The 22,765-nt window shown below is 55.3% G+C and overlaps 11 protein-coding genes across 11 annotated transcripts; 2 read left to right on the forward strand and 9 right to left on the reverse strand.

The window, feature by feature from the left end:
• Positions 1-243: 243 nt before the first annotated feature.
• Positions 244-2,304, reverse strand: CDC36 (transcriptional regulator; the record flags this gene model as incomplete). The annotated part of the gene is made up of 3 exons (XM_064805030.1): positions 244-683; positions 747-1,552; positions 1,832-2,304. The coding sequence occupies 3 exons, from the start codon at positions 2,302-2,304 to the stop codon at positions 244-246; spliced, it is 1,719 nt and encodes a 572-aa protein (XP_064656872.1).
• A 639-nt stretch (positions 2,305-2,943) lies between these two features.
• On the reverse strand, positions 2,944-3,528 carry LTR77_007795 (uncharacterized protein; the record flags this gene model as incomplete). The annotated part of the gene is made up of 1 exon (XM_064805031.1): positions 2,944-3,528. The coding sequence occupies one exon, from the start codon at positions 3,526-3,528 to the stop codon at positions 2,944-2,946; it is 585 nt and encodes a 194-aa protein (XP_064656873.1).
• A 1,623-nt stretch (positions 3,529-5,151) lies between these two features.
• LTR77_007796 (uncharacterized protein) lies at positions 5,152-6,308 on the reverse strand (the record flags this gene model as incomplete). The annotated part of the gene is made up of 3 exons (XM_064805032.1): positions 5,152-5,307; positions 5,369-5,431; positions 5,484-6,308. The coding sequence occupies 3 exons, from the start codon at positions 6,306-6,308 to the stop codon at positions 5,152-5,154; spliced, it is 1,044 nt and encodes a 347-aa protein (XP_064656874.1).
• A 289-nt stretch (positions 6,309-6,597) lies between these two features.
• Positions 6,598-9,250, reverse strand: WBP4 (WW domain binding protein 4; the record flags this gene model as incomplete). Its single annotated transcript, XM_064805033.1, has 4 exons — positions 6,598-7,000; positions 7,082-8,029; positions 8,087-8,160; positions 8,588-9,250. The coding sequence occupies 4 exons, from the start codon at positions 9,248-9,250 to the stop codon at positions 6,598-6,600; spliced, it is 2,088 nt and encodes a 695-aa protein (XP_064656875.1).
• A 209-nt stretch (positions 9,251-9,459) lies between these two features.
• Positions 9,460-10,791, reverse strand: LTR77_007798 (uncharacterized protein; the record flags this gene model as incomplete). Its single annotated transcript, XM_064805034.1, has 2 exons — positions 9,460-10,466; positions 10,518-10,791. The coding sequence occupies 2 exons, from the start codon at positions 10,789-10,791 to the stop codon at positions 9,460-9,462; spliced, it is 1,281 nt and encodes a 426-aa protein (XP_064656876.1).
• A 370-nt stretch (positions 10,792-11,161) lies between these two features.
• KRR1 (ribosomal RNA assembly protein krr1) lies at positions 11,162-12,202 on the forward strand (the record flags this gene model as incomplete). The annotated part of the gene is made up of 1 exon (XM_064805035.1): positions 11,162-12,202. One exon carries the CDS (start codon positions 11,162-11,164, stop codon positions 12,200-12,202), a length of 1,041 nt encoding a protein of 346 aa, XP_064656877.1.
• Positions 12,203-12,819: 617 nt separating this feature from the next.
• On the reverse strand, positions 12,820-14,568 carry LTR77_007800 (uncharacterized protein; the record flags this gene model as incomplete). Its single annotated transcript, XM_064805036.1, has 3 exons — positions 12,820-14,135; positions 14,187-14,483; positions 14,541-14,568. 3 exons carry the CDS (start codon positions 14,566-14,568, stop codon positions 12,820-12,822), a joined length of 1,641 nt encoding a protein of 546 aa, XP_064656878.1.
• Positions 14,569-16,202: 1,634 nt separating this feature from the next.
• LTR77_007801 (uncharacterized protein) lies at positions 16,203-17,870 on the forward strand (the record flags this gene model as incomplete). The annotated part of the gene is made up of 5 exons (XM_064805037.1): positions 16,203-16,257; positions 16,321-16,406; positions 16,457-16,523; positions 16,588-17,568; positions 17,620-17,870. 5 exons carry the CDS (start codon positions 16,203-16,205, stop codon positions 17,868-17,870), a joined length of 1,440 nt encoding a protein of 479 aa, XP_064656879.1.
• A 1,160-nt stretch (positions 17,871-19,030) lies between these two features.
• Positions 19,031-19,676, reverse strand: LTR77_007802 (uncharacterized protein; the record flags this gene model as incomplete). Its single annotated transcript, XM_064805038.1, has 2 exons — positions 19,031-19,608; positions 19,664-19,676. 2 exons carry the CDS (start codon positions 19,674-19,676, stop codon positions 19,031-19,033), a joined length of 591 nt encoding a protein of 196 aa, XP_064656880.1.
• A 552-nt stretch (positions 19,677-20,228) lies between these two features.
• LTR77_007803 (uncharacterized protein) lies at positions 20,229-21,021 on the reverse strand (the record flags this gene model as incomplete). The annotated part of the gene is made up of 2 exons (XM_064805039.1): positions 20,229-20,941; positions 20,994-21,021. The coding sequence occupies 2 exons, from the start codon at positions 21,019-21,021 to the stop codon at positions 20,229-20,231; spliced, it is 741 nt and encodes a 246-aa protein (XP_064656881.1).
• A 153-nt stretch (positions 21,022-21,174) lies between these two features.
• Positions 21,175-22,579, reverse strand: LTR77_007804 (uncharacterized protein; the record flags this gene model as incomplete). The annotated part of the gene is made up of 2 exons (XM_064805040.1): positions 21,175-22,253; positions 22,450-22,579. The coding sequence occupies 2 exons, from the start codon at positions 22,577-22,579 to the stop codon at positions 21,175-21,177; spliced, it is 1,209 nt and encodes a 402-aa protein (XP_064656882.1).
• Between the last annotated feature and the right edge of the window lie 186 nt (positions 22,580-22,765).

The following is a 22,765-nucleotide window of genomic DNA, read 5'->3' on the forward strand; positions in this document are numbered from 1 at the left end:
TGTGTCTGGCTTTGATTATGTACGAGAGGACGGCTTCCAGCGCTGCTTATTCTATGAAGATCTTGCATCCAGTACCAAATTAGAAGGTCAGCAGACCACTGAAATAGTTTCAAGCAACCATGCCACGGGCACAGATCTCAGGCTCCATTCGATTCCAGCTACCTAGTACACTTCCACCATCCCAAGCCATCCAAGCCAATAGTAGTGTACACACCACCCTTCTCCACTCAATCAAACTCCCTTTCATGCACCAGGTACCAAACTACTCCCTTGCCCCACACCCCCCATCTCCACCCCCTGCACCCTGCCTTGTCCTTGCCCCTGCACACCCTGTGCCCCCACACCTCCCAACCCCGGCGGCATAGTCGCCACCCTCGCCGGATCCAAATGCTCGTAATCCAGCTCCAGCACCCGTCTCTCCCGCCTCCAATTCATCGCGTCAAAGAACACGTACACGCCCTTCTCCCCCCTCTCGCTCGTCCGAATAGGCTGGGTGCCCACCGGCGCGCCGTTCGTGAGATCGACGAGTTGGAGCGAAGAGGAGGACGAAGCCTCGCGGGTATCCTTTTGCAGCCATTGGCGGAGGAGTTTGTGCCAGCGCCATTCCCGGGAGATGAGCTCGGTGGCGGCGAGTTCTTGGAGGGCGTCGCGGGGATTTTGGTAGAATACGGAGAAGAGGGTTTCTATTTTGACGGGGTTAGTAAGGACTTTCTGGTAGAGGGGACAGAGGGTGTGGCAGGACGTACCGTCGCTGAAGGCGGATATTCGGTCTTGGAGAGCCGGGACGTTATTGACGGTGTAGGCGCTGGGTAGGGTGAAGTCGGGGACCATGTGGCGTTCGTGGAAATCGAAGGAAGAGCCGGAGCTGCCGACGGCTTGGAAGGGGGTGAAGGTGGGGTAGAGGGGGTCGTTGGAGTCGAGGTCTAAGCCGAGGGAGTTGAGGTCGTTGCCCATGATGATGTGATGTCGGAGAGCCGGAGGTAAAGTGTCGTCCACGTTGCCACCAGCCTCTGCCTGGCTCCGCGATTGGAAGGCAGCCAGGAGGCCCGTCAGGCCCCACCTCTCGTTCTCTGTCATATCAGCGTACTTTTTGATGTTGAGTGATGGAGCAGGTGGCTGCCCGTTCTGCAGAGCTTGTGATGGCGGAGGTTGTGTAGCAGGCGTTTGTTGGTTTTGGTGGAAGTTGATGCTGCCCTGCCGTATCGGTAGTTGTGCTTGCTGGCCGTTCGTTCTGGGTTGCTCAGCATCAGAAGAGCCGATGATGCTGCTAACACCATTCGTTTGGCCAAATCCGTCACCATTTAGCTGTCCGCCTAAAGGTGGGAAATCGTCGCCACCCCCTGACCGCTCTATAGGAGGCTGCTGTGTTCTTTGCCCATCAAATTGGTCCAGAGATTGCTGTGAGGGTGCTGCTGACGGGGCTCTGGCCTGACCTGGCTGTTGCTGCTGTTGCGGTTGTGCTGAAGGCTGCCTGATTGCACTGCTATTCCAGCCAGGTGCAGCCGCATTATTTTGCTGAGGTCGAGGCCCACCAGATAGGCTCGGGAAGTCACTAAGAGAGCCAACGTCAGCTTTAAATCGACGGCCCTTCACCATAGTGGCGAAGTGGTATCAGAAACGGCTGGGTTTGGCAAAGGATAAGGGTGGAGTGGAAGCTCGCGAGCGTGGCATATAAACTGCAGCAAGCCGAGACAATTGGGCTTGTATGCGCAAAGCATGCAGGCTTCCCTCTCCATCGGCATGGCTGCGCAAGCCTCATGCACGGCCGCCGCAACCGTGCATGCGAGCAAACATCTTCCCATCATTGCATTCAAGACCATATTCAACTCACCTCATATCAATCGGCCCCTGCCCACTCCCGCCGCCCATCACCTGCGCAAACCCCGACAGCTGTTGTGCCCGTGGCTGGCCCAGCCCCGGTGCGCCTCCTAACCCCCCAAACCCTCCTGCTGCCGAGGGCATACCGAACCCGCCCCATCCACTCGAAGTCCCTCCTAACCCAGTCTTATTGGTGTTCTGAAGCCTCGGTGTCTGCCGCGCCGGCTGTCCGCCGTATGAGTTCATGCCGATCGATCGCATGGGCTGTTGTTGCTGCGCTGTCGCCGAACCTGCTTCATCGGCGCCTGAGTCAGCTCTTGTAGTCTCGCTTTCTGCGTCGCCGTCGTAGGGTGATGGTGATGGCGGCGGCGCTTGTATTGGGCTGGCGGTCTCCCACAGGACTCGCTTTGGCTTTCTGACACGCCGCTTTCGAGGCAGAGGGTCTCGGAGGAGGGGGCCGTGGTTGTAGGCCCATTTGGTGTGCATCGTGTCGTCGCGGTGTGTGCAGAGGGAGTAGAGTCGCAGTGAATGAACACTGGGTGGTACAGCGACGTGTCCGGTGTCACTCGGAAGAAGGAGAGTGGTTGCGCCTACCTGATCGTGCATTCATCCTTCTTTCCTCTACCTCCCCTTCACTTGCGCGTCGCTTATCCGCTTTACCATATGATGCTGTTCGTTTCTTGGCTCGATCTCCTGGTACGCTCGTTTCAATTGATCTTTCGTAGTCGTGGTAGCAATTTGCTGGTATAGAGACAACCAATGCAGTCAGTATACGTGGGGATTGCTTGAGGTCGTCCTCGAATGCGGCGATGCTTGGCAAAACGTTAGCTGCCGATCCGCGCATGTAGGGCTGAGGCAGGAAGCCGAGACTGCACGTGATAAGACTTTCACATGGAAGCCCATGGATTTGCAAATTGTTGGATAGACAGTATGCATACAGGTGGATATGGAATGAGGGATGGACAGCTTGAGCAGGGCGCATGTGACATCTCATATCATGAATTCCAGAGAGGCGCGAAAGCCATTCACCCATACCCATTCACATGTACATCAGACGCTCGCTAAAAGAACACAAACCATGCGCTACTCATCCGAACGAAAGCGGCACTCTCCTGGTAACCAACATCATGCCTGCCCCTCCTGCGCCTCCATCTTCCGCCTCGCAGCCAAAATCATCTCCTCCCTCCTCCTCTTCAGATTCTCCGCCCGCGCCGCCTTATCCGCACTCCACGCACTCTTCTTGGCCTCCTGCTCCTGCTCCACGCTCGGCACCGCTTCTTTGCCCTTCCCACCTATCCTGCCTTGCAAGTTATATCTCGTAATCAGATCAGGCTGGCTGGGCGAACTCCTCTTCGCTGCGCCCGTACTACTGCCTGCCTCCGTCGCTGCGCTCGGGATATTCGGTTGGAACGAGGGCGGCGGGGTCTCCAGTGCTCTTCCACTGAGTACTCGTTCAGTAGTTGCAGGTACGCTACCGCCGTTCCGTTGGAGGTCCCAGGCTATTGTGCGCCGGTCCAATTGCGGGAACATTGCAGTGACTTGGTTGATCTTATTGATGTCTACTGCTCTGCCGCCTCTTCGGGAGGATGAGGTGGGTGCGGTGGGCGAGTCGGAGACGGGTTTGTTGAGGAACCAGCGGATGGCGAAGAAGCCGACGATGGCGACGGCGAGGATTTGGGGGATGTTGATGGAGGTTTGTGTGTCGGCCATGATGGCTGAGTGTTGGGTCTTCTTCCAATCAACGGGGAAAACTGGCAGTCCTGCGGTTGCGATTTAAGTATGAATCTAGGTGTTCTGTGGCAGTGTTGGTTGTGTAAGCCTGAGGTCGCGTGCCGTCGGGTGGTTGCCGCGCTGGAGCTGCGATATGCGCTGGCCGGGTATCTGATGCGCGATGGGAAGTGTCCGGTTCTCGTAAGGTCTAGTACGGAGATGGAGAGTGATCGTGCTTAGGAAGTGAATGACACATGGCAGCCTCTCGAGACACCGGTATGATCATCCCGCCTCGGCTTCTGATGATCGGCGAAGCGCCTGGGCTGTGCCGACTTCACTTCTACCAACCTCACTTTATCGTCTTGCGAACATGAAAGTCAGGTACTTGTGTACACAGCTACGTATGCACATTTTAAAGGGCTACTTGAGAAGATTGGGCATCACCATTACAGAAGCTCAAATGCTTAGCAGGCCCGAAGAGTCTTCAAACCTTCAAGGGTTGGATGAGCATGGCTAGACTGCCAACCACACCATCGGTGTACTCTGACCTCTTGCCTGGTGGACGACGCATGAGCACGACAGAGAGCCTCATTCTGCTCGCCGTGGTCCAAGTTGCGGGCCTCGCAGCCTACGCTCACGTCTCTCGACTACGCACTGGACGCGTGCTTAGCTGGAACGTTGGATTCTACGCTCTGGTGCCCCTTGGTCCGGTCATATGGCATATTCTCGTCGCCTTAGCCGTTGCTGGCGCTCGCCTCTATGGACTTGTCCGAGGAGGAACGAAGGATATCCGTTCGACGTTATGCTGGTCACTCGGGATGAGCTTCGGCGCTCCTTTGACGGTTTCTAGGCCGGAAACAGTGCCATCGGAGAAGCAGGATAGACCGAACAACACGAGCCAGTCGAGCCAGCCATCACTGTGGTCAATCATGCCTTTCATCACCTTACACACCGTATTCGTGGTGCTCTGCGGAACAGCCATTCTACTGTACGTGAACCAATGGTACCACGACGCCATCACTATCGCCGACCAGCGTTCCTTCGAGCTAGGCTGCAGCAGCCTGCTAACAGCAGTCTACTGGATTGGTCAATAGCTCGATCTACCACTGTTCACCCCCGAAGCCGTCGGTCCGCCAACCGGCCTTGTGTCAGAATTGTCAGAAGCGAAAGCCTACTTCGAGCACCTCGTCCAAGCAATCGCGCCCTTCTCCGCCAGCTACAACGAAGCACTGATCCTTTGGTTTCCGACTCTGCTGCTCAAATACCACCACCCGATGCTGCTAATGCTCGCCTCCGCAATCCCTGGATTCTGCATCGGCCTGATCTTGTTCGCCCTCAAAGAGGCAATTACGAGATTTCGGAAGCCTAGTCCGCCGAATCGCGACACCATGGGACATGAAAAGGTGGAGACCCCGCGTGAGGCACGCGACAGATCTGCTCCATGGCCAGCACGCTTGCTATCTTCTATGCTTTGACTGGCTTCTTGCCGCTGTATATTGTGGGCATGGGGGCGTTTGATATGGTTGGTGAGATGGCAAGTGGATGATAGAACATATCGATGCAAAGAGGGTGATGATTCTGTGGGGTGAATGCATTGGTTGAATGTTCTGTCTTCGCCACGATCTATGAGAGCCGCGGCCGCCATTCGGCATAGGTGAAATGCTCGACGGCTCGAAACTCTCCGCAGATTCGACGGACTGGACTTTCCCGGTGAAGCGACTGCCGCCCGCGCTCAAATGCCACCCAGCCCTCCTGCCCGTCCGGGTCTTCTGGCAAGACCTGTCCCTCCCAAGCAAAAATTCGCACACAAGTTCCACGGTTCAATCCGTGGCCTACTTACCAAGCCGTGGCAATCACTCTCGACATGGATTGACCTTGGTGATGGTACCATGACAGGGACCAGCTGGCCTCGAGCAAGCACACAACTCTTCTTCAGTGTCTCACGGTGAACAGACTTTGCAAATCTTCCTCCTCCATGACGCCGCTCTCGCCACAGGCAAGTTCAAATGCTGCTCAACCTCCTCGATGTACTTGATCAGACGATTGTGCCCCTGCGCGTCCGCAGCTGTGCTTGCTTTATTGCATCGATCGAGCATCTTTCGCAGCGAGCATTTGCAGTGGCAGAACCCGTAGAATTGTATGCTGACCTTTCCGTCGTTTCCCAGTTTTACGTCGAGCCTTGGCTCTTCGCCGTATTGGGTGGTTGGGCATTTGAGCTGCACTTGCTTGAGGTTGGCCAGTACGATTTCGCGGTGCCCAGGCATGCGACTGCCGAGCCAGTCGCCGAACGTCGTCGGGGGGGCTGAGTAATCGGTGTACTCCTGGTACCCGAACCTGAAGCAGAAGTACTCCTCGCGGTAGTAAACTGCTGCGACTTCGGCGTACGCTTGTGAGCAGGTCAAGGCAAGCGCTGGAAGTGTCGGTCCTCTCCCAGGGCCGACCTTATGGTCGGTTCTTGCGCCTTGACAGCGGCGGACGTCGTCGCCGGCATCCCACATGTATGACAAGGCCAGCACGAAGATCCACTCGCGAAGTTCGGCGGGCAAAGCAAAGAGTCGATCCGGCGCCGGGCTTTGTGTTGACGCTACTGAGGTGAGTTGGAGGTTGCGCTCACTTGGAGCCTCTGCTGACGTAGCCGTGATGCGCTCTAGCTCCGTTACTTTGTCGCTGGTATCGTAGAGGCCGAGAAGCGATTCTTTCTGGGCAGACACTACGAAGACGATGTGATCTGTGTTATGAGCTGGATCGCCGCCTTCATCAAGGCCTGGATCGGTGGCCATGGTGGTGTTTGTCGAAGTTGATGTGCCGGAAACAGTCTGGATGTGAAGCGAAGAAGGAGAAATTTATGGAAGGAGCGTTGTTCAATAGCTTACATTAGGCTACAAGAGTCATGCGACGAACGGACAGATCTTCACATGCTGGAAATTTGACAGCATAATAACACAGTACACGTGACAGTATGCAGGACACCTTCCAGCGCCCATCGCCCACTCTCACTAAGACAGTCATCCAACAACTGGCCCTAGATGCTCATGGTACACCCAAGCACTTCCACCGTCCATAATTCGGTCATCCCCATTTAAAAGGCGCCCACTCCGACGTCTCGACGCACTTCTCACAGTCCCGCACATCCTTGAAGAACCTCTCGTAGGAATGCCTTGTTTCCAGACGCCCGTTGTCATCGTGATAGTGTTCCGCCGAAGGCGCCCAAATGTAGTTGAACACAAGTTCCTCCACCTGTTCGCAGTATTGAATGAGGCCATTGGACTCCCGGTCCTCACCGGACTCTGCAATTTTTTCCACAGCATCATTGCACGAATTCAGGATCTGATTCAAGCGGCACGTGCACCGCGAAAGCAGTTTCCGGTTATACTTGACCGCGACTGTACGATCCTTCTGGAGCTCTGCGTCGATAGTCGGGAGTTCGCGGTCGTCCAGAGAAGGGTCCTGGAAGTCGATACTTCTTTTCATCCTGAAGCGAAGCACGAGTTGGACACGGGTGAGATTTGCGATGATAACGTTGCGCTAGACGGGTGTGCGGGAGAACTCATACAGCCATACGTAGAACTTCGAGCTGTCGCTACGACCGCCATCAACTTTGAAGCGGAAGCGGAAGATGTTCTCGCGGTAGAACGTTGCGGCGATTTCAGTGTAGGCTTGCTTGCAGGTCAGAGCAAGCGGTGGCAGAGAAGGGAGGATGGCGCAAGATAGGCTGTAGTCGTCTCTAAAAGAGACGACTTCCACTCTTTCGGCGTCGAGTGGGTCGCCCTTGGGCTCGTGAACCGTGAACTGAAAGATGCGCTCGCGGAGCTCAGGAGCAAGCTTGAAGATGCGGTTCGGTTTGAAGGTCGCCGGGGTGCCCCAGCTGGTCGCCCCGGTAATCTTGTTCAGGTAGTACAAACGTCCATCGTCCGTTTCTGCTTCGGACCATGCTTCATCGATTGAGCGGTCCCCAGTTGGTATCGCGGCGAAGCCTTCAACTCGAGTGACTTTGTTGCAAGAGTGGACCACGCCTCGAGCTAAGTTGTCGTGGACCCATGCTGTACTAGCGACCGGTGGTACGCTTGGAGCACTGGGGGCTGTGAGGTCGGTCGTGGTGTTGGCCATCGTGACGTCGTTCTGCTGGCTCTCCTCAGCACGCGCGGTTTCTATTGAGGTGTCCATAGTCTGCGCCATTCGTTCGATGCTTGCTGGTGTATCAAGCACTGGTGCCTCGTCGTTTGCGGGTGAGCTGCCGTCGATCGTCTTGATTGCGCGGAATCCCGTGATTTGGAGGGATTGCTGGTGAGCAGTTCTCGCGGTGGTCCTGGGAGACTGAACACAAGGCCGGCCAAGGATGGTGGTCAAGCTGTCAGGGAAGAAGAAGGGGGTGTCCCAGATAAAGAAGCCGGAAGTGTCGTCACTCCGTCCTAGGCTGCAGGCGAATCTTGCAAGTTGGTACAATTCACTTGCATCTTTGGAGGTCCGAAGTTTTGACAGTGAATTTTCCTCGAAAAGCACCCTACGGTTAAAGTGTCGGGCTTAGAGCTGCGTACTTCACTTTCCCATTGCGAAGCACATCCAATGATCCACTGCGGGTGTAGGATAGAATGCCAGATCCATCTCGGTGGCCGGCGCAGTGAAACTGGTATTCTGAGGCCAGAGGGTGTCGTGCAAAGGTATGAAAGACGGATGAAAGGTAGCGGTTGCCCAGAAAATGTGCTTGTGAGACTCCTCAAGTCCAGTCCGCTCCGATCTTACCGGATGAGAGAACAGCTCCAGGCGCCACTGCTCACTGCTGGTGCGGTGTCCACCATCAGGCCATCTAGCAGATACATGCTCGTCCGACTCTTGCCCGCCCGAAGCAGGCAAGCATTGCCCCAAGAACATTGCCCACCCATTCTCCCATTATACCTCGGAACCCACACTCCGACAAACAGGACACCTCTTCGCATCCTTCAAATAAACCCCATTAAACTTCCTCGTCAACACCAACGACTCCAACTCCAACACAAAAGCCACAACGCAAATCGTCCCATCCTCCACACCCATGAGATAGTTAGTCGCATCGATTTCGTACTCTCAACAGAGGGCAAATGCATCTTCCAGCCAGCTCCGGGTGAAGATGCAAGTGCACCAAACCACTCTTGTCCCGGCTGAGTCGGCTCGCGTCGGTGGTCGGATCGAACATGTCGTATACTTGGACTCCTCCTTTCTCATCCATGTGGGAAAGGCGGAAGACGATGTTGACCTGGCGGATGTTGTTCACGATGAGCTTGCGATGTTCCGGCCGGCGAGTCGGGCGGTCGAGCCATTCGCGGAAGGTCTTATGGGCCGTGAAAGTTTGATAGTTGGTGTGATTTGTGTGAAGGCGGAACCTGAAGGTATTGACACGATAGTACACAGCACCGACCTCCGCATAAGCTTGCCGACACGTCAAGGCTGGCGGAGGTAGAGTCGGGCAGATGGCGTATTCGATGTTCGCGTTGCTGTTGGTCTCCGATAGCTTCCCATTGAGAGCAGCGTCATGGGGGAGCACGTCGGCGATGATGGGTTCGGAATCTTTGACGGCGAGCGTGAAGATGCAATCGCGGAGCTCAGCGGGAAGGCCGAAGAGACGGTCTAGCGAGTGGACTGATGGTGAGAAGGTGGTCATTGAGGGTGATGAGCTCTGCCAGCTGGAGTTCAGGCGCGGGAGGGTTCTCCCTAGGGACGGCGTCCGCTTTTGCTGACTGAGTCGCATGGCGTGTGTTCGAGCGGTTGATCCAGGACAGAGAAGCAGTCGTGTGCTGTTCGTTGGTGATAGGTCAGAAAACGAGAAGGAAAGACAGGAAAGTGGAGATAGATGATATGCCGCTAGTAGCATGAGGAAGGCGCACTGCATGCGTCGCGAATAGATCGAAGCTGGTGATTTGTCGCTTTCGAAATACATTTGGTACTCACAGTGTTCTTTCACTTTGTCTTCCTCTCCCTCTCCACAGGATACTTATCCAGCGCCTCATACCACAACAACAGACTCCCAATTAAGTAAGCAACACTCGCCCAGAGTAGGCTCAAATCGCTCTGATACCCACACCAACTCGCACTGCAGTATCCGAAGGATGCACTCAGCACCCATCCCACAGAGCCAATGGTGTTCCACACCCCGATATGCCAACCCAGAAGATGCGGCGCCGGCGTGTACCAATTCTTTTGGCTCTCCAAGACGTAACCTAGTGACGCGATTACGAATAGAATTCCGCCGACGAGGTAGGCGAGCCAGTAGACGTACCACAGCACCGGCTGGGAGAGGTTGTTGTAGATCCCTGGCAGCGCCATGAGGCCGCTGATATAGAAAATAGTAGCGCCAATGGCTTCGATAATCGAGGCGAGCCAGCCAATCTCATGGAAGTAGTGGGATGTGCATTCATGCCAGGTAGGCCACCATTCCCACGTACGTCGGGCGGACGGGTGCTGCTTCTCTACGGTAGAGCGATGGTGGATGCCGTGGATGTGGTGATGGTCGCAGTAGCCTGCGGTGGGTTTGGGAGCACTATCTGCGGCAGCCTCTTTGGCGGCAGGGGAGGCGGTGGAGTCGTTGTCGCCATCATGAGAGAAAGCACGCTGGAGCGCCCAGCCGAAGCAGCCGGTCTGATTTTCATTACAAGCTTCGAAAATGAGAAGGACTGCGCCGATCTGGAAGAGGGTGGCGCCGACTGCTGAAGCGACGCCGCCGGCTGCGAGTTCTTCTCCGGGGAATTTGGTTGAGGGCGCTTCGAGGGGCAGCCAGTACCAGAATGCTGAGATGACGAAGATGGCCGAGCCGACGGAAAAGAGGACGGCGATCCACCAGGATACATCCCACCAGGCGAAGACGGTGCACATGCGCCAGATGCCTTTGCCTACGGCAGACCACTCGGAGGTGACCTGCGGCCCTTCTGTTGTCGTTGAGTCGCCTGGAATGACGAGAGCATGGCGTCCTGTGGACTTTGTTAGTGGTTGGTAGATTGAAGATGTAATGGCCATCCTACCTTTACGGTTGTCGCGCGCTCGCCATTCGATTTGCGCACCATCTGGACTCGGTACAGTCTTTTGTTCGCCATGCCTGGTGACTGGTGCCGCCTCAGCTCCATCCACTTGCGCGCCCACCTCCTCGGCATTGTGCGGCGAGAGATTGACACGCGCGCGCGTTGGGTTCAACCATGGCAGCGGCCCATCGATCTTTGCGTCCTCTATGTGGGATGTGAGTCTTTCCAGGAGCATCCGCCGCGCTGGCGAAACGAATGTGTGGCTCCTTCGCGCCATGTTGATGCGGTGGTGTAGAGAGAGAGGAAGAAGTGAAGTGCAAACCTGCTACAGATCGAAGATTGACCAAACCTTATTTATAGGAGGCGCATTAGTCCCTTGCTGGCTGACTGACCTCCGCGGGGAGACTTACTTATACCTGGAGGCCTCGCTGTGACATAGCTGACGATGAGAAGAGAAGTTCTGCCAACACTTTTACTCATCCATTAGAAGTTCAAGGTGAGAAAGCGTATCGTCTTTAAGCTTTCCACGTTTGTTGCCCAGACATCGCCAAGTCCGCCTCGGTCGGAATCCTTCCGCCGACTTTCTCTTCCATCCTCCAACTCATATCCCACCACAAACCCCGGCCACCCCCGCAGCAAACGTCAAAATGCCCTCAACATACAAAAAAGACAAACCCTGGGATACCGACGACATTGACCACTGGGCCGAAGAAACCTTCACCCCGGACCAAAACACTTCAGGCACCTTCACCGATGAATCCAGCTTCGCGACCCTCTTCCCCAAATACCGCGAAGCCTACCTGCGCGCCTCCTGGCCGACGATCACCCGCGCGCTCGAGAAAAATGGCATTGCTTGTACACTAGACCTGGTGGAAGGCAGCATGAGCGTCAAGACTACACGAAAGACCTTCGACCCGGCGGCGATACTGAATGCGCGGGATTTGATAAAACTCCTCGCGCGGAGCGTACCAGCCCCTCAAGCGCTGAAGATCCTAGAGGACGGCGTAGCCTGCGATGTGATCAAGATCCGGGGCCTAGTGCGCAACAAAGATCGCTTCGTCAAGCGACGACAGCGCATCCTCGGCCCCAACGGCAGCACGCTCAAAGCCCTCGAGCTCCTCACGCAGACCTACATCCTCGTCCAAGGCAACACGGTCAGCGTCATGGGCGGCTACAAATCCCTCAAAGAAGTCCGGCGAGTAGTGGAGGACTGCATGGCCAACGTGCACCCCATCTACCACGTCAAAGAACTGATGATCAAACGCGAACTCGCCAAAGATCCGGAGTTGAAGGACGAGAATTGGGATCGCTTCCTGCCGCACTTCAAGAAGCGGAATTTGAGTAAACGGAGGGTTCCGTTCAAGGTGCAGGATAAGAGCAAGAAGACGTACACGCCGTTCCCGCCGGCGCAGGAGAAGAGTAAAGTGGATCTGCAGATGGAGACGGGGGAGTATTTCTTGAGTAAAGCGGCGCAGGAGCGGGGGAACAAGGAGAGGAGGGAGGAGGTTGTGCGGGGGAAGATGGAGGAGAGGAGGCGGAAGAGGGAGGAAGGGTTTGAGGCGCCGAAGGAGGATGGGGAGGACAAGAAGAAGAAGAAGCGGAAGAGGGAGAAGGATGGGGAGGACGGGGAGGGGAAGAAGATGAGGAAGGAGAAGAAGGCTGTAATGGTTGATGGTGGGGAGGAGTAGGCTCAGTGGCCGCACTGTATGAGCGGGTTCTTGATAGTATTAGCACGGTGTCTGGCGCCCAATTTCAAATCGAAGTCTGAAACCATCATAGCTGCACATCATGACATTATTCCTCATCATGCTACGGTATTCATCGCAACTACTACTGTGCATTACATCGTGTGCTGTTTTGCATGTATGCCACCCATCCCATTCATCCCATCGAACTCCTCATCACTGCATTTTGCCGCCCCAAGGTCGTTTCCGCTGGCCTCGAAAAAGCAAATTGGTATCATATCCACTGTTACTACCCACCCGTCCATTCCCATAGTAGTCGCTGAATCGCTAATTCCCTTTCGTAATGTTTTCATGCATGTTGCCTCTTCCTTGATTCCTGTGACCTGAGAACGTCGTCACCTCATATGCTTCGCCCTCTGGACACATGGCCTTGCTCGTGCTCGTAGATGCTAATGTGGCACTTGTCGTCCTGGAAGTTTTGCGTCCTGCATCATGGCGGGACGGTCTTGCCCTCCGAGCCATTTTTCCAATTCTTTCGCCGGCGGAGCAAATATTCGCTCAATCTCCTCCAATCTTACGACTTTTCAGTCCAATCTTATTCCTGCCATCGCCAAGCCGCATCATCGCGGCCCACTCCCCGGTGTCCCGCCCCCGCTGCCTCCATAGCTCGAACTACCCCCAGCACTTCCATTCCCATTCCCGCCCCCACCCTTGCGATCCAGACCCGGATCCCCAAACAATCCCACCCCAACCTTTCCGTCCTGTGGACTGCGACTCGCCGACCCAAGCATCTCCCGTCCGTTATGCCATCCGTTACTCCTCGCATCACCATCAGCGACTTGTCTTCGATCGCTCGCCCACACTGGCAGCCCATCAGCCGGCAGCGACTCGCCCATCGGCTTGCCTTGCGCAAATTCGGCGATGGTGCCGTTGATCCCTGTCAAGGCCCAGGCGAAGACTGCTTGGTCCCGGATCGCGTTCATGAAGTCGGTCTTGTCGCTCGCAGTAGTGGCGCGAGGCGGTGCTGTGGCGTTGTGGTATGCGCCATGTGGGCCAAGCGAGGGCGCGAAGGTAGGTGTGAAGCCGGCCGCGGAGCGCTGGTCAGGGCGCGGAACAATAGGTTCGTCGGCCCAGGGTGCGGCAAAGAGACCGTTCTCGTAGAAGGGCCGGGACGGACGGTGGGTAGGTGCTGGGATGACAGGGCGGGCTTTGCGGAGGCAGACGACGAGGCCATCTGATGCGCAAGATATTACTGCTTCGAGCTCGACAGGTTCAGGCCGTGGCGCATCGGGTGATTCGCCCAGTGATGATGCGGAGGAATGCGCTTGTCTGGGTTCGCCGAAGATGGCTTCGTGAGTATCGGGTGTTCGTGTGCTGTCGTTGGATGAATTCCGTGAGTCTCGCGTCTCGTCGGCTGATCCTGCACCCGTGTCTACATCCATGCTGTCGCCGGACTCTACCGCCGACTCGTTGGACGTGCCGCTTCGACTCCGCAGATGCACACCGCCCTCTTCGTTGTCTACGCTTGCGTTAGTCGTCATCTCCTCATCGCTATCATCATCCGGAGGTGGAGGATTGTCGTCTAATCGTGGATCCCGGAACCAGAAGCGTAGATATGCGATGGAGTCGTTGCTTTTCGCTTGCTCCAAACATTTGACGGCGTCTTGCAGGCAATTCTCGGCTATACAGTAATAGAAGCTGCGACCGCGCATTTCGTCCGCCGATATGCCGAGTATGTCTTGTATGCCAGCCGTTGCGTACATGATCGATAACGTCCGTGTGAATCGGTTGAGAAAAAGTGCCGCTCGAGGTTCATGTTGTTGCTGCTTCGATGGCTGAGCGAATTTGTGTGAGATGTGTGACAGCATGTGGTATCGCGGGTCCTTCGGTGACGATGTGAACATCCGCCGTACGACTGGCGCCTCCAATGCACGTTCTGATCCATCCGTCAGCGATGATCGTATTGATGTCGCTCGATTATACTCACTCTGACTGCTCAGGCCTCTTTTGTAGATACTAGTGCACACGATCATAACGTCGTACACGATCGAAAAGCAGCATTCGCAACCGATCCACTCCCCATCTTTCGTCCTGACCCGACAGTATGCTAGCACTGCGGCCTTATCCATTGTCACTTTCTTTTGGTGGAACTTCTGCGCATACGGCAGCTCGTCCTTGGGAAAGAACTCCCATGCTGATCGGCCGACGACCTCATCTGGAGTGTAGCCGAGAATGTCGATGATGGAGTCGGAGGTGTAGAGGATCGCGGCATCATCTTCGAGGTCTGTGTTGTAAAGTTAGATATGGGCGGGCAGCCATTGGTCGCTCTTCGGGGACGTACTGTGGATTGAGATGAACGTCGTCTCCATGTTGCCGTCCTATTCCTTCGGCGTTTGGTCAATTCGAAGGGTGGATTGGCTCCTCGCGTCTAATAACGCAGACCAGATGGTCGAGCCGGAGTGGTAGAAGTCTGCGCAAGCCTGGATTCCTCGGTTGCCACTCCGGATGCGCTGCCGAGATGTTGCTACGCTGGCCGGTATCGAGCCACTGGGGTGTCGTTGGGTCTCGTCCGCGAAGTCGACATTAACACAGATGGACGGTCGAAGGGTTTCAGGTCGTTGTGGTATGTATTTGGTGATGCGCCCACAGGTAGAGTGAAGTCCAAAGAGGGAACAGATGAGGTTTAGCGGCAAAGCGGATTGGAAAATGACGGTGGCGGCAGTTGCTCGGCTCGCTCTGTTACCGACTTCTCTTCTGGCCTTTGTCTTCGCTGATCACCAGTCAAGTTGCGTCAAATTGACTGAACGGTGGGTATGGCGTATGTCCACTTTGTGCTGTTGGTTGCTGGTGGCGTTTGACGTAGTAGGAGGCTCTGCTCTGTTCAACCACGCCTCCCTCGCGGTTTCAACCAATCAACTGCTCGAAACTAAAGCTGCGAACAAGACCGAACTCAATGCACAACTCAATGCGAGTCGACAGGAACTGCAAGCAAAGGACTTTCCACCGCTATAAGCTCGATACTGCGCAGACCCGCCTCGCCAATTCTACCTTTACGGTGTGAAGCTCAAGGCCTTGGACTGCCAGGATCACGGCATACACCACGGCCTGTCCACTGCCGCCGTACCCTCGTCTGACACTCGATGGGCGGCCAGCAGAAGGATCACGAGACGAGCCTTCACCCAACAAGCGCAGCTGGGAACCGGGAATAAACGTGCTGCTGGGTAGGGACACCTGCAAACTAATGTGACGCTTCTGCACCTGCCCGACACTCCGCTGGCCCTTCATTCGCCACTTACCTTGACCCACGAAAGCGTTTGCGTTGAGCAGAGGAAGTATTGCCGCAAGCAGTAGTTGCACCTTCTCCAATCACTTGACACTTTTCACCTGGTGAAGTGCGCGGACGAGGCAGACTTCTTCGAACGCTCCGTCGAGAGCACCTTCAGACTCGCGCAAGACTGAACTGCCGTTACAGCAACCTCGAAACGACCTCGCATATGCAGTGATCAGCCACCAAAGACCATTCCGCTGGTACCGCTGCACGACAGCAAGCAGGCAAAGATAGAAGTCAAGGATTTTGTTCTCATCACTCCACCCAACTGCCGCATTCGCACCTCATCATCGTCGATTGCAGCCGAGGTTGCGTAACGCATGTTCAACGCTGCAAAGCTGGACCCTACACGCGCATCTTCGCCTTTCGGGAGAAGGCATATCCGAACACAACACTGAACCTGTGCTCGGGGTCTACCGAACAGATCCGAGACCGCGAAACGATTGGATTCCGACAAGGCAGAACCGCAACGGTCGGGTATAGCTTGCCATTGCCTGTGACAGTTCGAAAGGAACACAACGTCGAGCGCAGGCTATTGAAGAGGCACCGAGGACTTAAGTTCCTGTTCTGGACTGTCATATGCGCACAGTAGGAAGTCATTCACAAACATACGTCGTCGGCGCACGAACCGGAGTCTAGTGCGTCTTTCGGCAAGCCGAACCGCCTGGGTTAAAGATGCCGACTGAGGACGTCTTCCCAACGCTCACGGACTGTGCTCGGTTATTCCAAGGTATCACGTCAACATCACGTTGCCTTCTCGACGATCTTGTTGCTGGTAGCTAACCGTTCTCAGGTGATCAGACTCTCTTCGACGTGAAGTTCTTCCCGTACGCAACAGAAGGCGATGAGAACATCTTTGCCGTGACGGGTGAGAAGGATGTAAGTGCGGTAGTAGGTTGGGTATCATGTCAGACGCTCATCCGTAGTAGGTCTTCATTTTTCGGACCAAAGAGCATGCGGATCCGCCGTATGAGCTTCTAGGATGGTACAAAGACGGTGATGTGAACATACCCACGGAAGTCCTTCGTCCCGGCGCTGACAAGTGGAAAGCCCAATGCAGCGTACAACAGCCTGGTGTGGACCATCGACCCAACTACACAGCGGCCATTGATATGCCTTGCTGGCAGCTCACCTAAACAGATCAAGATCCTCGATGCTCTGACTGGCAAACCGCTACGGACGCTGCCCGGACACGGCAAAGGTATCAATGATCTCGCCATATCTCCGCTCTCGACCAACATATTGGCATCGGCATCCGAAGATTACACCATCCGCCTATGGGATCTTCGACCGCAATTTGAGTCACAACCATGTGTAGCAATGTTCAGCGGCGAAGGCCACAAACAGCCCACCCTGTCCATCCATTTCCATCCCAATGGCCGATGGCTGCTATCAGGTGGTCTGGACACAGCAGTCTGTCTCTGGGCTGTCCCGGACCTAGATCAGCTCGACAAGCCTGAGGACGAGATCAACCAACATACCAATCCCACAGTAATCTACTACCCTCACTTCATGTCCACAGAAGTCCACCACAACTACGTCGACTGCCTCCACTTCTACGGCGATCTGATCTTCTCGCGTGCGTGCCGTGATCAGAATGCCAAACCTGAGAACGAGATTCTGCTCTGGAAGATCGATGGCTTCGACCACGACGAACCGCCTCCCGCTGACCCGCCCATACCTGGCCCAACCACATACACCCGATCTTCCTTCCCTCACTCCCCTCGCTCGCGAGGCTTCCAGCGATTACTGAGCTTCAGCATCCCGTACACCGACCGCTTCTACCACCGCTTCGGCCTGCTGCATCAACCGGGTATGCGACCTATCTTGTCGATGGGGAATCAGAACTCGACGTTCTTGTTCTGGGACCTACAAAAGCTGGAAGAAGGTTGGGACCCCGCGGAAGAGAAGAAGAAAGGGAGAGGCAGGGCCGGAAAGAAGGCGAAGCAGAATGTCAGTTCGGAGAACCTCAATCGCCTTGGAAGCGTGAGGTCAGAAAGCGTAGCGAGCGACAGCAAGAGCACCGGTGGCGGCGCTACCCGTAAGTATCCCCCTCTCACCCAATCTCACCTCCCAGCTAATGATTTGATAGCAAAACTCTCCTCCACATCCATCTCCACCCCCCTGACAGCCCCCGAGCGCAAATTCGCCCTCTCCGACCCTTTTACGCCCATCAAAGCACACTTCTCCGTCACGCCGAAGACGAAACTGTGTCGCAATGCGAGGGGTCTGGATGAGCATTTCGCGACGAGTCAGATGGCGTGGAGTCCGGATGGGAAGTGGTTGGTTGCTTGTGGGGATAAGGGGGTGGTTTGTCTTTTTCATCGGGACAGGGCTGCATGAAGTTATCCAAGATGGAGGAGAGGAGAATGTGAGTCTCCACCTCTTTTAGTCCAACCAGATATCCACAATCCCACATCCGCAACTCTCACAGACAATTGCTTGCTTCAGATAGAACGTCCCTCGCATCCAAAACGATTTAAAGGACCTCATAGTCGGAGCTTCGTCCACCTGCCCAACAACACCAGCTCCCACCTCCCGCGCCCGTCGATAGAGAACGCATCTGCAGTAACCCTCAAACCGCCCCGTCTTCCCACTCACCACCATCCTCCCATCCTCCCCCGCGCAAACAGTAACCCACAACCTCTCCCCAAGCGCCCGATCTCGAATATCGCTGAACTTCATCTCCGCCCTCATGCACCGGAGATCCCAGAGGACTTTCCGATCAATCCAGCATTACCATTCCCATGTGTGCGGGATGTGCGGTTTGTGAAGCTGGAGGTTGTATTGGCGGGTGCTGAAGTGGAGGGATAGGCCTTTACGCCGGATGAGGGTGCGGGTGGCGGCGAGGAAGGGGGCGTTTGGGAAGAGGTGGTGGAGGCGGCGGGTTTCGTAGGGGGTTGGTTGGCTGGTTAGGAGGGGGAGGGGGAGGAAGGTGGTTGTGGTTGCGGTTGGGGTGAGGGGGAGGTGGGTGTAGATTGTGTTGCGGGGTTCGCTGGGGAGGCGGAGGAGGGGCGGTGGTTTTTCAGTTGAGGGCGGTTGGGAGCTGGTGTCTGTGCTGTCGTGTTGGTCTTTCTGCATGGTTTTTGGGGTTGATGGTGCGTGAGCACCGGTCTCTGAGGGCTTGGGTGCTGTGGTGTCCATTATCGGCGTCATAAGCAAAGAATGTGTGAGTGGCCGTGAGCTGAAGTTGATGAAGACTTGAAGTACACAGGCAGTGCAAGTTGCATTCGAATTGAAAGGCTGTGGAGAAGCACCGCATGTTCCTGATCCTTCTATGTGAAGAGTGCCACAAGGCTACAATGAATGTGGCAGTGCCCACGACTCTCGAAGGCGCTTGAGAGAGCTTCTGAGCACAACAATGCCAATGCCAGTGTACCACTTGCTCAATGAGCGCAGAACGCAGATAGCGTCCGCACAGGTCTGAGCTAGCACCACAATACGGGGGTGGGAATCACCATGCCGCAGGTCTCGCATTTCTCAGAGTCCAGAACGTCCATGCCTTATCTCGTCGAGTGCAATGCTTTGAAGAATCTCACTAGGGCAGTGTCTTCTGGCGAGCCGACCGATCCGGCGTTCACTGCGCGGGCTGCTCGTGCGAAGATGCATGTGCAGTGGGTAGGCTCGGGGGAAGAAGTGGGTAGTTGATAAGTCGCCAGGATGTCCCCGGTGTCCGTCAAATGCCCTTTAACGAACAAGTAACCCCAGAACGTGCCAACAACTCTGATGATGATCCTTGCTTCAATGCTGTGGACATACGGAAGCCATGATTTGGCCCGACCAGCGAGACGATCTAGAGCATGTCCAGAGTGCGGTCCCCAAAGTGTGAAGGTGTGTCGTCCGTAGCGTTCTGAGAGAAGCTCACTCCTAATCTGCTTGCAGGTCGAGGCCAACGCTGGCGGACACGGAGTGGTGCGGCGAAGCGGTCTAGGCTTTAGGGTTTTGTACTGAAACCGCAACAGATTGCTGTTGGCGTCTTCTGGTGGAATGACCATATGATAAATGCGATTCCGCAACTCACTAGGTAGGCGCAGGAGGTGGCAAGTAGTATCCGTGGTCGTCTCAGTCCGATCCGCTGTGCCTAAGTGATTTGGTCAGTCTTACGATCTAAGCTAATAATGCTGGAGAAAACTCACTAGTCTCAGGCATGTCGGAGGCCACTGCTTCCACGACGCTGTCGCAAGGTATCGGAACCCCTGAGTCACCATGTTAGTCTCACGGTAGTGATAGTAATGGCAGGCGTGAACTTGCCACTCTCCGGTCTGTCGGAGGCCATCGATTCCATTATGGTTCGGGATGGTGTGGTTGGTAAATGGTGAAGGCTTCGAGGTCGGAAATGAGTTTATAGCGGTTCGTGGGTTAGTGCGTAACGCCAAGTGTCATGACGCAAGAGCATTTTTCATGTGACAGCCAAGGGGGATTCCAGTTGTATTCGACAATGGCTTCATAAAGTGGGACATCAAAGTGTTTCATATGGCGATTGGAAAGAGTGTGATACCTGACAGGCTGTCATAAGGGTTTCTCAGAGCCATAGTGTGTTCCAAACCTCCTGTGGTGCGGTCAAAGAAGTGACAGCCCTCTTGGCCCAGCGTGCCTCGCACCCTCCATCGAGGGATCCATCTCCCAACAACAACGTCGTCGGCCCTTGTAAAGCATTGCACGTCCTCGACCTCAAGCTGCGTTCCATGCACAGCCATCTGGCTACAGCAAGTGCATATAGCAGACGTGCTGGCTACCGGTCTCGCAGTCCTTCCGTGGCCCCCCTTCCCAGTGGATGTATGTTCGGTCGTTCTCTGCGCGAAAGTTTCGGTGACATTCGAAGCCCTCGTTTTCGTCCCACGACTTGAAGAATCGTACTACCGGTGCATCGTCTCGTGAACCAACCTTGCCGTCTTCCACTTTTCTGATTCGGTCCGCGAGTACGCATTTGCAGTAGCGGGAAGCGTTGTCTTCAAGTCCCACCAATTCCAGCTTTCCTCCCTCCGATACCCTGACTCCTACGCTGACCACATACTTATGCACGAAGACACCAGGGACCCAGAATAATCCCTGGACCCAACGAAGGTACCAGAGACAAGCGCGCGGGAGGTGAGGATTCCGCCGCATCCGTTCAATCGGGCTTGCGCCAACCATGAACATCTTTGACCCCAGAAATATCGCGAGGACTTCGTGTCTGATTTGCTTGCAGGTAGAGGCTAGCGGGGGTTGCTTCGGCTCCACTTTCCAGCGATGACAGGCCTTGTAATCTGAGATCTCCACGAAAAAGCTGGAACCCAGTTGTGGCTGGGGTTCGTCGACTAGCTCGTAGATGCGGTTTCGAAGTTCGCCGGGTAGACGGAGGAGGTGGCAGGTTTTGCTGGTGGTTTGTGTCGGACTGCTCGCGATTCCACCCGGGGTGGCATCACTGGACTGGCCTAGGTTGCAAAGTCAGTATTGGACAGCACAAGTACCATGAAGCACACGTACCAGTGTCTGAGTCCGTCGAATCCGCCATCTTGAGGTTTCGAGGAAGACTTGAAGAACTTGACGAGAAGTTGGCGTCAGAGCTGAGGTTTGAGGCTTCAAGACAGGGAGAAGGTTATGGCTGGCGCCAAGAGCCGTGACGACACAGAAATTGCGTCTTCATGTGATCGCACAAGCAAATCTCTCAATCGCTGAGAAAGGCATTAAGACTCCGCTGGAACGTCGCTGGCAGACCATCTTCGCTGATATTGCGACCAATGATCACGATCCTTCCAGCTTCCTCAACCTCATCAGAAGGTGCAGAGCTGGTATCAGCGGCATCGATCATCTCAAAGATCTCCCGCACGCCCTGTAGCATCTTGACACGACCGCCTTTGAGAGCCACTCGCCCTTTCAGTCGATGGATCTCCCACTCACTCTCCTCTCCGGATCCAAGTAGCTGGCCCTCCCAGAGCACCTTTCTTAACCAAGCGTCCAGCTTCTTTAGCCCAGTCTCGCTGAGCACCGGGAATTCCAGCGTGACAGTCACGATCGCCGGGTCGAGATGGCTGTGGCCTTTGCTGGCGAAGGCTAGATTCTCCTTGCTCACATTGTCGTAAGCATGTAGATCCAGGACTAGACCCTCCAGCTCCGAGATTTGGCTGTGATGGGTGACCTTGATTCGAGCAAGAGCGTTGATCGATCGCACTCTTGCCTCCACTGCCGCCAGCCCTTCCGGCGTCACAAGATCTGCTTTGTTAAGCACAACCACATCCGCATGCGATATTTGGAGGTGTGCCACCGTGAGCAGCGGACTTCCATGCCCATCCCCGTCAGCATGTCCATCTACTCTCTCATCTCCAATCGGCTCAGCCAACGACCGTTCCAAGTTGGCCGCATCAACAACGGTAACCACACCGTCCAGGTACACGCTACTCCCCAGCCCCTCATCCACCCAGAACAACGGCGCCAAGTTCCCCGGATCCGCCAGTCCAGTGGTTTCCAGTAAAATGTAATCGAAGTTCTCGCCACGCGAAGCCATCAAACTTTCCAGAGCATTGACGCCGGCGTCCTTGACAGTGCAGCAGATGCAGCCGTTGGCGAGATTTAGCCACTCGGTTGCTGTGGTTCCGGATGAGCCAGAGACGGTGATTGGGGCCGGTGCTGGGCGAGCCTCAAGGGAGGAGGTGTTGCCGAATTCGTTGAGTATGACGGCGATCTTCTTGCCGTGGCGGGCGGTGAGGATATAGTTGAGGAGAGTTGTTTTACCAGCACCTAGGTAGCCTGGAAATTGGCAATGAAACAGTATTAGCTTGATGGGATAAGACGAAATATGATTGAATTCAGATGGCAAGGGAAGTCTCAGTGTCGCTTGCAGAGCGGTTCTAAGAATTTGAATGACAGCCCAGTACAAGAGAGAAAGAAGTTGAGGGTGAGACTTGTGGTATACAATATGGCTTGGAAGAAGAGTAAAGCGTACCTGTAATAATGGTGATGGGTACTTTGGCAATCTTTACATCTTCCATCTCAGCCATCAGATCGCTCTCGGCTGGATCTGTGCTACCGCCGGCAGCGACCAGCATCGGTGGTCCATCATCGTCGTTTTCCATGCTACTGGTGATATTAGGCTGGCAGAGACGTGGTGTCAAGACCGGAGAAGTGGTTGAAGAAGTCGATTTTCACATGTAAATCGGCTATTCCCGCCGCAGGGACCACTAGCTAATCCGCAGCTCCTTCTGCCTTTGGCTTCACGCCGCGTGCAAGCTAACAAACATTGCCATTGCCAATGTTGATCA

Source organism: Saxophila tyrrhenica, assembly GCF_035928015.1.
Source record: "Saxophila tyrrhenica strain CCFEE 5935 chromosome Unknown scaffold_12, whole genome shotgun sequence".
Classification (NCBI taxonomy): domain Eukaryota; kingdom Fungi; phylum Ascomycota; class Dothideomycetes; order Mycosphaerellales; family Extremaceae; genus Saxophila; species Saxophila tyrrhenica.